Source organism: Sceloporus undulatus, chromosome 2 (assembly GCF_019175285.1).
Source record: "Sceloporus undulatus isolate JIND9_A2432 ecotype Alabama chromosome 2, SceUnd_v1.1, whole genome shotgun sequence".
NCBI classification, from domain to species: domain Eukaryota; kingdom Metazoa; phylum Chordata; class Lepidosauria; order Squamata; family Phrynosomatidae; genus Sceloporus; species Sceloporus undulatus.
This window is the reverse complement of record NC_056523.1, coordinates 169228987-169246006: the sequence shown is the minus strand read 5'-3', so window position 1 is coordinate 169246006 and position 17020 is coordinate 169228987. Positions and strand designations below refer to the sequence as shown.

Below are 17020 nucleotides of genomic sequence, written 5' to 3'. Positions count from 1 at the left end.
CCCTTTCCTCCTGCTTACACTTTGCCATTGCCTTCCACTGAGGCTGAGAGAGAGTGACCTCATGGAATCAATTGGGAATAAAAGGGAAATGCAGCGCATTAATAATAATGATAATAATCCAGGAGCAAGAGGAAATAAAGCACAAGCAAGCACACAGACATGTCACCCCAAAAATCATGCGCATAAATTGTCAAAAGAGGCTTGGAGTCCCAGGAGGAGGAGGAGGCTGGTCTCTGCTGGTGATACTCGCCCAGAGGCTTCCTGCAGGGCCTTCCAAGGGGCTTTTCGGAACCCAGAACCCCCTGCAAGGCCTGGAGGCCCCCCGGGAAGGAGGCCCCCTCCTTCCTCGCAAAGCCCCCTCCCTCCCTCCCTTCCTTCCAGGGCCAGAGCTCGCTCTCTCTCTTCCCTGCTAGGGGCCATTTACCACGGAACGGGTGTACAAGCCTCGGATTCGCTTGTGTGAGATTCGGGGTGAGTATGAACTTCACGTGCAAGATTCGCTTTGAAAACCGCTTTTTTTCGTAGTCTGAATGGCCCCACAGTCTCTTTTCTCTTCAAAACCAATATTGTCCCTCTCTGGACAAAGCAGTTCTTTAACTAAATATTCCCTCAAGACCTATCAGAACTCAGTCCTCTCTTGGACTTTATTCCCTCACTCTATAATCCTAACTGTCTCCCAACTCCACTCTAGCTCCACCCCTCAGGATTTCAAAACCCCAACTGAAGTTCTAAACTGCCCCAGTTCCAACTGACTCCCAACTGTCAGCGCGGAATCTTTTTTAAAAGTCCCAGCCTGCATTCTATTGGCTGGTCCTCAGCTGCCTTCTGATTGGTCAGCCGGGTGTTCTGTGCACCACACACAATTTTACTACACCATTATATTTAATAGGACTTGAGTATACACAAATTTTGGTATCAACAGAGGGAGATAAATGGACATAAATAAGACATTAGGAATGGGAACACACAAAAACTGGTGGCAGGACATTTCAGTCTCCCTGGGCATTGCATCTCAGACCTCAGAACAGCAATCCTTGAACAAAAGAACTACAAAGATAGATTGGAAAGAGAAACAGCAGAATTGGAGTTCATCCACAAACTACTGTCCCTCAGCTATGGATTGAACAGGGATAATGGCTTCCTGGCTCACTACACACTAACAACCATAATTAAACTGTACTTGCTACTTCATTTTCATACACAAAGGATTTTGAATTTGAATTGACATTCTCACATACCAATGGCATATATATGTCTGTCCCTGGTTTCCAGTCCACTACATGCATCTGAGGAAGAAAGCTGAAGTCTACAAAACCTCATGCTGCCAACTTCTTTCTTTAGTTAGTCCCAAAGGTGCTGCAAGATCTCACTACATACTGATTCTACAGACATAATAGTTATACCTTTGAATTCTTACATTTTATTATATTAACCTTGTTGCTCTCTAAAAGAATCATTCGTGTGATTCATTCATTTTCCCCACCTACATCCAGTCCAGATTTTTTTTAAAAAAGTAAATTTGATACAGTTTAAAATAGTATGTAATCGTTTCATGGTGGGAACACTATGTTAGTTAGCTAGGTTCGTTACAATCCTCTGGTGTATATAACGTAATGCACACTTTCCCCCTCCTGCTGGTATGAAACAGTCACTTAATTCTTGTTCTCATAGGGGAAAGGAGAGACACATACCTCCCCACTCCTAGGCAATTACCTTTATAAGAATTTTGCCAGAGCAATCCCTACTTGTTTAGCTGTTCAAACGGAAGGTTAACTGGTATCCCACACTTAACATAACAGTCTCCAGTTCTTGGGGGCTCCTTCTGATCCATTGGTGATATACAAGACACCTGGCTAGCTCCGGGTTCCCATGCTCACTTCTTCCTGATAAAAGGATTTGTTTTGTGTTTAATTAATAGATTTAGCAAGGATCCAAGTCTTGCAAGTAGTAACTTAGCCTATGGGTAAGACGACCAGATATGGTGGGTGGGTGTGCACACATGTGTGTGCCTTGTGTTCTACATTACACAGAGATGTCCACTATTTGAAGGGCTACCTAGTTCAAGTCCGTTTTAAGAGCCTGGCAGAGTCCACCTACATCCACAGCTGTTGCCTGGAGAGCAGGCTCTGTAAGCAAACACACAGGTCATCTGATTGCAGCCTATATTTGATTGCTTGAATGTTATTATGTATTAATATATATTATGTTTAATTGTTTTTTGTAGAATGTATGGCACAGGCAGGTTTATTTTACTTTATCTATTTTAATTTATTGTATGTATGGTGCTGTGTAAATTTGCAGCACTTTATAAATAAAGCTGAATAATAATATAATAATAACAATGCATTAGAAAAATAGAGTTGGAAGAGATTCCAAGGGCCATGACATCCAACCCCCTGCCATGCAGGAATACACAATCAAAACACCCCTGACAGACAGCCATCCAGCCTCTGTCAGGAATTTCATTCTAATGTTGAGGTGGAATCTTTTCCTGTAGCTTGCATCCATTGTTCCAGGTCCTGTTCTCTGGAGCAGCAGAAAACAAGCTTGCTCCAATATGACATCCCTCCAAATATTTAAACAGGGCTACTGTAACACCTCTTAACCTTATTTTGTCCAGGTTAAACATATCCAGCTCCCTCGGTCTCTCTCCTTAACCATCTTGGTTGCCCTCCCCTGTACACACTCCAGCTTCTCAACAGCATCCTTTTTTAATTGTGGTGCTCAGAATTGGACAAAGTATTCCAGGTGAGGTCTGACCAAAGCAGAATGGAGTGGTACGTTTACTTTCTTCAAACTATACTTCTATTGATGCAGCCTAGAATCGTCATGATATATTTTTCCTTTCTAGTAATGATGCATTCAACTCTTTTACTCCCAAGTCTAGTCCCAAGTCTAAGAGCCAACTTTAACAGAAAAAATAAGGTGGTGGTGTGGGAGGGAGAGGGGATGGATTTCAATAACTAGAAAATCAAGAAGATGTGCCCAAAGTTAGGGTGGGGAAATTCTCAGAGGGGAAGAGCAAACATGTCAGGCAATGGAAATGAGTTGGAAGGATCTTTTTAAAGCTTTGCAAGTTTCCTCCAATGTGCAGTGGGGACAGGCTGCTGAATAGATATCAAGCCCATTGCCTAACATGTTTTGCTGTTTCTTGATAAAGTCAGACCAGCAAGTCGGTCACTAAAAATATACAAGTCTCAAGTCAAGTCAGTACATCATTTATTGCCAAGTTGAGTCCAAGTTAAGTTACTGAAACGACTTCAGTCCAAGTCAATCGACTCAAGTCTACATCACTGCTTTCTAGTTATCTAACAATAATTTGTAAACGTCCTCTGTTCAAAGCAATAGGCATATGCAACTATTATGCTAATTTGTATTATGCTCCTTGTTTTGGAATGGTTAAGGTGGACATCCTAGCCTGCTTGACAATTGCCCCTGTAAAATTCCCGGATCAATAGACATTCTTGGTGAGTGAGTTATATGCCTCTTTCAGACAACTGGCAGAGAAATCTGAGATGGAAAGCAATTTTATCGCTGTTCAAGGAACGCTGGATCTGAGATAACCAAGAAATGCTGATTCTAGACCTATTTCTCAACTGACTGTGATGACTAACCTTTCTCTTGTGGCAGGCACTTGGGACTTTTGTTATCCCACCCCGCTTTCACCAAATTATGTAACGCCCCCACTCCTCCTGAATATGGCAGTCCTATGTGTTTTCTTTTCGCACACCTCTGCCAGCTAAATTATGTAGCGAACCCCCTTTCTTATGTGGCAGGTTCACAGTATTGTATATTATAGTAGCATGGATATAATATATATGCTAGACCAGCCTTTGGATAAAACAAAATAAGAACTTTATTTAACAAAAGGTTTGAACAGATATTTCTTGAACTAAATGATATTAAACAACTGTTAGTTCAGGCACGTGTTACTTCTTAATGGTTACTTTGTTACCACCGTTCAACTTGCTACAGACTATACCAGCTGCTAAGGACACTGACTCTGTCCCTATTGCCTATTAGTATTGCCTCTCAGGCTTACTATAATCTTTCTTTAATTAGAGTCCCTAACTATGGACTATAACCAAGTTCCCCTCTGGAACCGACTCTTCCCCTAACTCTCTCCTCAACTCCACTCCCGCTTCAACCCTCAGGATTCTTAAATCCAACTTCATCTCTCAACATTCTAACCCCAACTGTCAAACGGAACCTTCAAATTCCCAAGCCAGCACCTGATTGGCTTAGGGCCTCTGGCTTCTGATTGGCTGGTTTGTAGTCAGCTTGTTACACTGACCTCTGAAATCTCACCAGGGCCTTGCAAATGTCCCTTTGCTTTTGAGAACTGCAAAGGCAGAGACTGTACAGTTGCCCCTCCATATTTGTGGCTTTGACTTTGATTATCTAGATTTGATAAATATGTTATCTCTAGGAATATCCACCATGACTTTGCCATAGTCACACTGGAGGACCTAGAGATTTTTAGATAAAACATTTCTCTAGGCGTTTGTAGGTCCTTCAGCACAATTCTATAGTCTTCTTCTGCTGGATGGTGACCACATTGTTGTTCTGGAGGATCTAGAGAACAGCTGTCCTCTCATTTAAAAATAATAGGGGGGTTTTATTTGTTTTCCCCCCACTTTCACGGGGATCCTGAACTCCTAACCCCAATGAATGTGGAGGGACCACTGTATTATACATTAGGTCACAAGCTAATGCCAGATTTCCCTGGTGGACTCATGCCTTCTTTTCCCTCTTATAATTTACAAGGCTAATTCTAGAAGGTGGGAGAGGGGGCAGGCATTTATTACTGCTAACTTTATTTATACCCCACCTTTCTGAAAAAGCAGAACTCAAGATTTCTTACAAAGCAAAATAAATACAATGAGTTAACCATTTGGCAAGGCTCAAGAAAACATGGGAGATTATCAGACCCAGGGAGGAGGAGGAGGCAGGAGTAAAAGGGATACTCCTGTCATAATCGCACGATTGCGCTGAATATTTTCAGATGATGTCACCCACATCCAAGACTTATCTCATGAAGATCCAGGAACGCTCCAGCAGCAAACCATTCCTGGGACTTCCCTGTGAATGGTTTGTTGCTGGCGCATTCCTGTATCTTCACAGGATAAGTCCTGGATGAGCACAATGTGTTTGACAAGGGCCATCCAGTCCAACCTTTTACTCCTGGCTTTTTTCCACATCTGAAAATGTCCAAAAGGTTCATGATGTGCCTGACAGCATTAGCAGTCTCATTTTCATGTGAAGAAAAAGGAGGAAATGTTTCCTTCCAAAGAGAGTTGGAAGCCCAAGGAAGAGCCTCCTAAACCCAGAGGGCAAGTACAGCATCTCTAAGAAGGGAAGATTAAATTCCTCTGTGAGTAAAAAGGCTAATTTCCAGAGAAACAGTCCCACATCCCATTGCTTCTCAAGTTTTCTGCATATGCATAACCTCCAACATTTTGCAGATGAAACCGGACATGTACAGCCAAGCCATGTTGAAGTGTGATCAAGATGACAAAAGTTTTTAAAGAGGAAGAACTCACAAACTGGGAGAAGCTGCAGCGGTTTGCATGCGCCTGAACCTTCTTAAGGCCAAAATTCTGCCTTTCCTCTCCTGTCCTCCCCACCCCATTTAGTTAACTAGTTTTGCATTTTGTACTCAGTTTCCAGCAAATGGAAGTACAGTAAGCTGAGGACAAAGAGAAGGGGGGGGGAGAGAAATGGGGATATTTTAAAAACAACTGAAAAATTAGGACAGTGGGTAATTAATTGGGACTGTTCCTGCCAATTCAGGACAGTTGGAAGGAATGCATATAGATGTGGTATTTGTCTTCCCAGCTGCTGGACCAGACAGCAAAGATGCCAGTCAGGGCTACAAGGGGAATTTTTCCAAAGTTCACCCTTCTCCAGTGTCTGTGATGTTGTGTTTTGCACAACAGGCTTAGGGATGATGACACTGCCATGGGTTGGCTTGTCACTGGTCAAGCCATGCTAGGATCCTACTCAATCCCTAGTAGTAGTAATAAAAGGAAGAATAATTTTAAAATATGTGTACATGCACACAATCCTCTGCTGCTTGAAGAGGGAAAATTGGGAGAGCAGCCAACACAAGCCTAACACTCTGCCTTTAATAAAGTTGTAACACAGCGTTGTCCGGAATGTAAGGTAGGTCCTTTTGGCAGGACAACTGGAGCCATCAATCATTCCCTCCTTAGCAGTCAGGCGGCAACCTTGCCTTGTGGTTCTCAGCTGCCCAGCTACCTACTCTTTTGTTAGCTCTCAGGCAACAGAATAACATGCCAGGCGCTGGCATCTGAGGGTTGCAAAGTGTTCCACTGGCATTTGCTGAGCCTCGTGATCTGGTCATAGAAGGCCCACCTTTATGGAAATGACTGGCTTGTTTTAGACCATAGCAATTCTGCTGTCCAGTGGAGTTCATCCTGAGCAGTCAGCAAGCAAAGGGCAGCTTTTTAAACATGACCAAGGTCAAAGCTACATCTGGAATTCCCACAAATAGCAGGTGCATGGAGTTTGATTCTGCTGGGAACACTAGTCTATAGTTTATGTTCTAAATGAACTGGGGGTTTTTGTAAGATAAATATATGGCACCTTAAGAAAGCCACTGTGTGTCGTGATGAGAGTGCTGGGGTGAGACTTGAGAGACCTGGGCCTTGCCTGCACTGCAGAAATAAAGCTGGTTGGCACCACTTGAACTACCATGAATCTCAATGCTATGGAATTCTGGGATTTACAGTTTTGTGAGATTTAGCCTTTTCTCCCAGAGCATTCTGATAGCACAGCAAACTACAAATCCCAGGATTCCACAGCACTGAGCCATGGCAGCTAAAGCAGTGTCAAACTGCATTAATTCAGTGCAGATGTTGCCCTAGCTTCTAGTCCCTGCTGATCTATGGAGTTCATCAGTCAATCTTGGGCCAGTCACTATCTCTTAGCCTGATTTACCTCACACAGTTGTTGTGAGGAAAATGCAGGATGGAGGAGAGCTATGTATATCCTATTGAATTCACTGGAAGAATGGTAAGAGAATGTACAAAAATAAATATTTTAAGTCTTTAACATCACTTTCTATATGACCTCTCAGCAATGCCTACAAAGCACCAATTAAGTGGACTGAGCTGGGACTTTTTCATGCTAACAAACCAAGCAAAATCTGCAACAAGAAAAGATGAGTTCTACAAACTCTGCAATTATTCAAAAGATAAATTGTATGTATCTAATGTATTTATATTGTATTTTAAACAGTGCATTACTCCTGCATTTTTAACCATTTCCTCTGCTTCCGATAGGCATGAGGTGAGAAACTGTGGGGCTAGGTTTTGAATATGATTTTGTTACTTTGAAATTTGCTTCTGAGATTTCAGCAGGCATTACCTATATATATGCTTTCAAGCAGAGTGTCACAGCCATGAGAGCTTGATGCCTGAATTTACTGAAATAAATTTAAATTTTCAGAAACCTAAATCAGCATGCAGCACCATACTCCATGTTCTTATTAGGTATTCATGGCCTTCCAGGCATACACAAAGTTCCGGTACTATGAATGTTTTTCCTAAATTTACCCTTAGCACCAAAGTCTTAGGAAAAATGCAAGATATTTGCCAAGGCAAGCTTTGCTGTGTGGGATTTTATGACGTTTTTAAAAAACCCTAGAATTAGTTGAGGAGGATCCCTCATTGCTTATAATCTTCCTGAAAGGCTGCACCTGTGATCTTGCTTCTCCCTGCAATCATTTTGGGAGAGGAAAATGGCAACTGTTCATCATGATCAGAGAACATGTGCTGCTCTAAATGATTAGACTAGGAAGTAAAGCTGAGATGAGATCCTCACTTTGAAACAGCTGTGAGCTGTCAGAAGTTGCACTGGCTTTTGTTCTGCCATAATCTGTTGGGTTATGTAGGGATGGGATATATAGTGGTAGTAATTCTATTTAGTATAATGAGCTCAGACACAGGTGCCGAGATAATGCAGAAAGGGGGGCTAACTTGCTCAAGGTTGTTTATGAGAAAGCATCTGACTCTAATCACAAAGGAAAATGGGCAGAGTGGGAAAGAAAAGATAAATGTGTTTATAAATTATAACAAATAAGAACTAATCCCACCTAGGGTTTGAAAATTTGTGTACTTTTATGAGGCAGTATTAATATTTGTTGGTCAATTCCGACAGCAAAAGTCACCAGACTGGATCTATAGTTTCCTAATAAAGGTTTTCTGAGATGTAAGTACTGCAGATTTTCCCCCCTGAACTTGGAATACTGCAGGTTTTGGCAGCTTTAAATGTTGGCTTTATGAGTACATAGTTTGTTGCAGTTACTTGTGCAGCACCCCAACCCCCAAAAAGAGAGGGAACATATCAGAGATGCTCCACAAAACATCTTGTCCCATTAAAAATAAGTTTGTAAGGTACCACAACACTCCACTGGCAAAAAGGAGCATTCACATTTGGGATCCTTCAATCAAAGTACTGTACTGGCATGTAAAAAAATACAAGGGGAACCAGTGGCGTTTAGGACTACAGTGGAGATGAGGAGTTAGAGCATGGCATGTGGTGGCAGGGGAGAAGTGGTAGCAAAAAGGAGCTTTCACATTTAAGTTTAGTGAGTTTTGCCAGGAGTTGTCTGGCAGGTTGGAGCTGCACTGCAACTTCTACTTTATTTCACAGAACAGGATGAGAGATGAGGTAGTAGAAGAAGCAATGTTTGAGGGTGGGATGACTTAAAGCTGTGTGAGGAAGATGCAGGAGGAGCATCTTCAGTCAATTCTCTGAAAGAGTCTTTTACCTGTCTCAAACTGAGCGTCCTTCCTTGCCAGAGAGAAAAGTGGGAAGCTAGCTGCACCGCTCTCTGCCCCAGCAAAGAAGAAGCCACTAAGATGCTGGTCAAGCAGCTAACAAGAACGCTTTTTCCTGGCACCAGTTTTTGCTACAAGGCTGGCACAGCCAAGAGCTTGGTTGCTTCGTTGCTGCTCCCAAGGTGACCAGTTGCCCAGTCATTGCTTGGTTGCCACTCCCTTTGCATCTGGTCACTCTGGGAGCAACAACTGAGCAGCTGGGCACTTGGTCTTCCTCTTGCTGTAAGGCAGGCATGACTGAGAGGGAGAAGTAGGCCTGGGCCACTGCTGTTGCTGCATTCACAGAGGCTGAGTAGGAGGAGGAGGCAGTGATAGTGAGCTGGGTGCAGTTGATGCCACTGGCTGGCTGATTGCTGCACAAACAGTAGACCTAATACCAAGAAATAGATGTTAGGAGGGTACTAGAGTTGTCATCCAAAAAGGAAAGGGGGTGGTAGCCTAAAAAAGTTGGGAGACCACTGGTTTACAAGGACAACACCTTGGGACTTTATTACACCAGAATTCTGTCCTGCCAAAATCACACTACCTTAGGAATGGACAAATACCAGTCTGAAGCATAATATGAGGTTTAAAATTTTTAGAATGAAGGAAGTAAAGTACGGGATAATTATGTAGATAAAGTGGAAGAACCATATAAGATATAAATAAACCAAAAGCATGGAGGAGAAGAGGAGAAATCATTAATTTATGTATATAGATTTTGTTTTAATTTTTGTTATGTAGTTTAAGTTATTTATGCTTGTTTTAAGTTTGGATGAAATTTAGGATTGATGGATATAAAAAAAATATAAAAAGAATGGACACATACCAGTTTGGCATCATTAATTATCACACTTTTCCGCACAATAGTGTTTTGGTGATCCATGGTCACATGATCTGTTTTCTGCATTGCCAAATGCTGCCTTCTGGTAGGAAGGGGAGAACAAGTGAGACTGAGAGCCCATTGATGGGTTTTGCCTGTCAATGAAAAGATTCGCCACAGTAATGAATATAATGTAATGCAGCAGCAGGAGGGACACAGCATTGTGTGATCAGTACCAGCCAAATTCCACTTTTCTTCCCTCATGTGATAAAGTCCCTAGAGAGGAATAAGAACAAAATAGGAAATTATGTGACAATAATGAGGCCACAAAAAGCAGAAAGGCTGCATATACTGCATACCTCAGCAAGTGGCAAGTCAGCTGGCTTGTCTTATCACAATTTATAGACCAACCCTATACTTAATTTTCACTAGAGGAGAAAATGCTTATGTTGGCACAATGCTGGCCACAATTTATTGCTCCTCAGCTGGCATACCTTGAATATAGATTTTTTTACACTTCAACATGAAGACACATAACCTCAACAGACCCTCCAATCAGTAGCAGATACTGGATACACCAGAGAGTTGTTGCTTTAAGTCCAGGCTAGGATCAAACGCTTCAGTCAAGAAATCAGGAAAATACTAGGAATGGGAAGAACAGCTTTGAAGGAACTAGACAAAATCCTAAAAGGTATTAATCTGAGCACTAAAGTTAGAATTGTCCAAACCATTATATTCCCCATCACCATGTATGGATGTGAGAACTGGACAGTAAAGAAAGCAGATAGGAAGAAAATCAATTCATTTGATGCTGAAGAAGAGTGCTCAGGATACCACAGACAGCCAAAAAGACGAACAAATAGGTCCTTGAACAGATCAAGCCTGAAATCCTTTTGGAAATCATCCAACTGCCCAAACAGACAGGCCAAAATAAAGCTGCTTCAGGTCACTTTGGAGGTATGCTTTTTAAATGATGCATGCCTCCTAAGAGGCCAGAAGATGTGCCAAAGCCATGCTCCAGTCCTAAGGACTGGAGCGCAGCTTTGGCGCAGCATCTGGCTTCTTAAGATGCATGTTTCATTTAAACAGCCTATCGCCAAAGTGACCTGAAGCAGCTTTATTTTGGCCTGTCTGTACAGGCAATTGAGACTGTTGTATTTTGGTCACATCATGAGAAGACATTGCTCATTGGAAAAGACAATAGTGTTAGGAAAGCTGGAGGATAGTAGAAAGAGAGGAAGACCACATGCTAGATGGATATACTCACTCAGGGAGGTCACAGACTTGAATTTGCAGAACACAAGCAGAGAAGTGGAGGATAGGGAATTGTAGACATGTCTTCTCCACAGGGTTGCCATGAGTCAGGGTCAATTCAAAGGCAGTTAGCAACAATCAACAATAGCTCAGTTAACAAAGCCTCTGACAATACTTTTACAAAGTATTTTTACAGGCGTCCAGACCTGCTCCCCCCATTTTTTGTCTTTTTCTGGAAATGTTTGTTTGTTTGTAATGCCTGGAGGTTTCTAGGAGATTTAGTTCAAAAAAGATAAATTTCCCCAAACTATGGCACTTATCTGCATTTTCACCTAAATTTCGCAAGCTGAAGTACTGCAAAAGCAGAACAAATTAAGGAGTGAGGCAAAAAAGATCTATGGCCAAACACAGGAGGTCTTGTCCTGCTTTTTCCTTTTGCTACCTTCTGTCCCCGAAACACATCTCTCACTTTACACAGAGGGCAGGATCCAAAGAATAATGCAACAAGTTTATATGAAACATCCTTTATATGTCCTGACCAAAACATTACTAACTTCAGGTCAGGAAGAACATCAGGAAGAAACTCTTCTACAACATGGCCACATAGCCTGAAAAACCCACAAAAAACTATCACTAACTTCCTTCCTTATAAACCAACTCAACTTTCCTCAGTTTTACCCTGAATCTACACCAGAACAGAAAGCCAACTTTGCTGATCAGGCTACAAGGAATCTAAAATGCCCTTCAACTCAGACACGATGCCATTGTTTTCAGTCTCCAGCTTGTGATAAGGAAGCAGCGTCTTTATTTTTCATTGCCAAGAATTAGAAGAAAAGTGTCCAGTGAAAGAACTCCCAGATAATGATGGTATGGTAGATTCCTTCCACCCACCCACTCACCCATCACATTTCCATCGCCCTACAATATAGTTTGGGTCCTATATTATAGCTTTCTTAGAACATCACTTAATCCAGTCCTGGGTGTAACCTTAATAAGCAAATATGTCAGGCCCTAGTAGCCTTCTGCTAGTCCATATGATTGCTTACAGAGTAGGGTCAGAGGATTTGCAGAGAGAACTGGTTGGCCGGATGCCATGAAGGTATGTCCAAGGCCTGGCTGTGGCAAAGAGGATGCTTGAGCCATAGTAAAGCCTTTTGAGATCAGTCTTGAATGGAGAGAGGAATTTGCATTACTGAAGGTGACGGATGCTCCCATTTTTAGACTCATTCCCACCCCATGCCTAGCTATTCCTCTTGGGCTGACATCACACAGCATCTCACAGGGCTATTTAAACTGTGGACAAGAAAAAGCCACCCCCTTGAGCCAAGGGTCCTGCCTACATGTGCTGCTGAGTCTGCTCCTCCACATTGGTAGGAGAAAAGCCAGCCAACATGCCACCCAAGAAGGATGCCCCAGTGAAGAGGCCAGTAGCCCCACCGCCCAAGACAGCAGCTAAACCAGCAGCAGCAAAACCAGTAGCCCCAGCAGCTAAAGGCAAAGCGCCAGAAACAGCACCAGCAGCACCTCAGAAGCCCAAAGAGCCCCCAATCGACCTCTCCAAAGTGGTGGTGAGTGAAGAGGAGAAGCAGGGTGGCAGGAAAGGAGCACAGGAGGCAACTGCTTCTCCCCTTGGGAGGGGAGTGGCAGTGTAGCTGCGGGGGGAGGCATGTGAGGGCATTCTCCCGTTATTTTGCACTAGCCCCATGAAATTTTATTTCAATCCCCAGATTTCTAGCACTGTGATAACTTAAAGCTTTGGTTGAGCGACCAGAAATTCAGTTTGGGCATCCAAAGAAAAGAGGCAAGCACAGACAAGTGCCCAAGGGAATACAGAGACGGCAAGTGTAAGAGTTCTAATTGTGAACGATTTTCAATGTCTCGTTCTTTGCAATGCTAGAAATTTTGGAGACTGGGGGTAAATTTAATTTGGGGCCAGAATTCTTATCGGGGGGGGGGGGCAAGGCCTTCACACACACCTCATAACTACATCCCTGCAGGGATTTGCATTTGAGTTGGGAACTGCTAACTAGGATCTGAGGTTCTTTGCTTTGGGTCTAAGCAGCACAGGGAATCCATTTGGTCCTCCAAATGTTGGTGGACTGCAACCCCCAGCAGTCTTAGCCAGCATAGCCAATGCTGATGAATGCTGGGAGTTGCAGCTCAACAACATGTGGCAGGACAGACAGTTCTCACCCTTGTTATAAGAGTAGTTTCTTATGATGAGGGGCACCTGAACAACTTGTTAGATGGGAGGGGCTCAGCATTGGTAGGAAGGTTGCTACTCATTTTGCCTGCTTGTAGGGGGAGAGATATTACTTTTCCCATCTTGTCACACTGAGATATCCTTAGACATGAAGGCTTCTTACGAGTGCACTGTGTATGCAGCACTTCCTCCAATGTTTTCAGTATAGCTTGAATATATGGATGTGCCTTCAAATTGCCTGTGGACCTATGGCAACCCCATACATTCCATAGGGGTTTCTTAGGCAAGGAATTCTCAGAGGTGCTTTTACCAGTTCCTTCTTCTGAAATGTAGCCTAGGGGGCAATAGCTATTTAAGAGTGCTTTATCATTTAGCATATTTCTTCCTGATAACTCCTGACGACATTCAAGCACAATCGGCTCACCATATCCACAGATTCCTTATTCACGGATTCAACCATCCACAGCTTGAAAATATGGACACACACCAAACAGCAAACCTTGATTCTGGCATTTTAAATAAGGGACACCATTTTATTATGCCATTGCATTTAATGGGACTTGAGCATCCACAGATTTCGGTTTTCACATGGTTCCTAGAAGCAAACTTCAGCAGATACAAAGGGCTCACTGTAGGTAGAGGTTTTGGTGGTCCAATTTATTTACAACATTTGGGGGAGGGGTAACTCAGTCCTAGGAGTTTATCACATAAGATGGATCCTGTGCAGAAACCGAATTTAAACTGGAAAAAATCTGCAAAAGTGGGTAGATTTTCAGATGACATCGAGTGTTAACCCAAACAGAAAGTGGACAAAACATTGATTTTTCACATGACATAAAGGTTAATGAGTATTAATGTGACATTAACCAGAACAGAAAGTAGATAAAACCCACTCCTTTTTTCTTTCAGAAAATCCCATCAACTTTCCATTGGGTACAAATGGATGGCATGGCCACAGGATCTGTAGCCCCTGTAAAATTACCCAGAATAAGGCAGGGTGGCACCTCATTTAGAAGGACTCTAGATTAAATGCATGTTTTGTGTGTATGTTTCTTCCAACTGTTTGTCACTTCTGGACAAACACGTTTTTCAGGGTTTTGAAACAATGGCCCTGTGCTTTCACATCATTTCAGAGTTATTACAACTGAAGGCAAACCTATGTTGTTCCTCTGTCCTTTAAGTCAGCTCTGACTTATGGTGACCCTCTCCTGGGTTTTTCTCAATAAGACTTATTCAGAGGGGGTTTATCATTGCCTTCCTCTGAGGCGGAGGGAGTGTGGCTTGCCCAAGGTCACCCAATGGATTTACATGGAGGAACGGGGAATCTGAACCTTTGTTTCCCAGAGTCCTAGTCCAACTTTCACATCACTACACCACAGAGGCATCACGAAGAGGGTGCGGACTGCACCAGGTGATACCCCAAGGGGGTTTAATACCATTGCTCCTCAAACATCTGCCTCTTGGCAGAAATGGGCTGTGGCATTTGCCTGTGTCCCTTTAAATTTAAACATTGAGAGGAGAATGGAGAACCCAATTTTTAAAAAAATAAATTTAAATGTTAAAATGTTTAATTTTAAATAAAAATTAAAAATAAGAATGTGATGCTTGTTTTTTTTTTAAAAAAAATATTTAAAAACATCAAATCTCAACAAATTTTAGCTGTTATGTGTGATACCGTAATTGAAAGGTATGGTTTTAATGTTGCTAGTTGTTTTATTTCACAACTGTTACCATTACATTCAGTGATATATGGAAATTAGCATTTAGGAGTAACATTAGTACAAAAACATTACAGAGGAGATTGTAGCATGTGGTATGGGTGATGGTCAATGTGAGTTTTGCACTGGGTGACACCAACCCTAGTGACACCACTGCAACCCAGTAATATAAATCAGGAGCCCCTGAGCTTAGTAGCTAAGCATAGACAAGAATGTGGATCTTGGAAGTCCACTTCCATTTTCCTGGTCTCAGCAAAATGCTAGACTTCAAGGCCATCTGAGTTTAATGCTTCATGGACAGTCACCACTGCTTCTTTTATTCACCACATTGTGGCATCTGTAGAAACCCCATTTTACTCCCCATCTTAACAGAGGCTCCTGCGTTAGACAATGGTAAGCGGGAAGGGCAGCCAGCTAAGGTTAGCAGGTTAGAGAGACAAGATAAATTTAGCAATTGAAAGGGCTCCTGTTATTTTAATGAAAGGTCTGAACAGCAGGCGCAAAAGCCTGGTATTTGGCCTGCATTCTCAGAAAGTCTGGACAGGGACAGGTGGCCACAAGCAGGGGGTCGGGGGTGGGATTAGCATATCCCCCTTTTTACAGGGAACAGTTATTTCAATCCCACCTCCATGGCTTAGCTTTGCTGGGATGCCACCTTCTGAGACTGGGAGGATCAAGTTGCGAGAGGACTGGGGTGTTCAGTCAGCAGCCACATCCTCGTAATGCTGCAGGATTCCTGAAACAGTGAGGTAGGGACTCCAATAAGGAGAATGATCATAGAGAGGAAAGAGCAAGGTCTTATTTAAACTAGATCTAGATGCTGATCCTAGAAGCCTCCTGCGAGCTGGCATTACCACCCCACTCAATATCACCTCTGTACCACCAACACGTCTACTTTCCAGTCACAAGACTGAAGGAGCCTGCCATAGTCCACTCAGAAACTGTACCACCCACAGGGAGAGTTCAAGAGTGAATTAGCAAAGTCATATATATCACCCCAGCACTGGCCCTAAACACTTTGCTGCCTTAGGAAGACTGGGAAATAGTTTCCCAGCCTCTTAAGTTAAAGGACATAGTACCCATAAATGGTCCTGTTAGAATCACAGAGTTGGAAGAGACTACAGGGGACATTCAGTCCAACCCCTGACAGATGGCCATTCAACCTCTGTTTGAAAACCCCCAAAGAAGGATATTCCACCACCCTCCGAGAGAGTGTGTTGCACTGTCAAACACCTCTGACCATCAGGAAGTTCCTCCTGAAATTTAACTGGAATCTCCTTTCCTGTAGTTTGAATCCATTGCTCCATGTCCTAGGAGTTTATCAGACTCAAAGTTTTGGACCCTCAATTGCGCTAAGGAAGTGCAAAGAACATTGCGAAATGGCTGTTTCGCGCAAAGTTCTACCACATTGCTTGCTTTTCCGTCATTCCCCCATAACGTTATGTTAACGCTACAATTGTGTGAAAGTTGTGATTTGCGTGATGCGAAACCATGCATAGCGGAACTTTTTACTACACCAGCACCTTCCTTTTGTCTTTCGCATTTTGCATCAACATATTTGCGCATGCCCTTTGGAGGTTTTGGTGGCATCCTGACCTTTGTGCTTCCGGGGGAGCGAGGGGGTTTCCCCCCCATCTCTAGGGTCCTATTTAGCGGAGGGGAGGGGGAGAAGGAAAGAGCCGAAGGAAAAAGGGGAATCTGGATGCAACAGGTGACAGAAGGCAAAAGGGCAAATCAGGGTAGCTTTTGGAGTGCAAATGCAGTATTTTTCCCCATTATTTTTATTATTAAATATATACACTCCTGTCTTTATTTTTATTTATTTTTTCATTATTTTTATTATTAAATATATACACCCCTGTCTTGATTTTTATTTATTTTTTTCATTATTTTTATTATTAAATAAAATGGAATGGATGACCCCTAGGGGCCCCTTTCCTTTGCAGACTCCTAGGTGTCCATACAGGACAGAGGAATGGGGCAGGTATGGATGACCCCTAGGGGCCCCTTTCCTTTGCAGACTCCTAGGTGTCCATGCAGGACTGATGAATGGGGCTGCAATGGATGACCCCTAGGGGCCCCTTTCCTTTGCAGACTCCTAGGTGTCCATGCAGGACAGAGGAATGGGGCAGGGATGGATGATGCTTAGGGGCCCCTTTCATTTACAGCCTCCTCG

The 17020-nt window shown here is 42.9% G+C and overlaps 1 protein-coding gene across 1 annotated transcript in view; it reads left to right on the top strand.

The window, feature by feature from the left end:
- Positions 1-12186: 12186 nt before the first annotated feature.
- LOC121921041 (myosin light polypeptide 6-like) overlaps positions 12187-17020 on the top strand; it is a 27182-nt gene continuing 22348 nt past the window's right edge. The window contains exon 1 of the mRNA XM_042448504.1: positions 12187-12491. Within this exon, the coding sequence (XP_042304438.1) occupies positions 12315-12491 (177 nt within the window). The 5' untranslated portion in view covers positions 12187-12314. The remainder of the gene's footprint in view (positions 12492-17020) is intronic.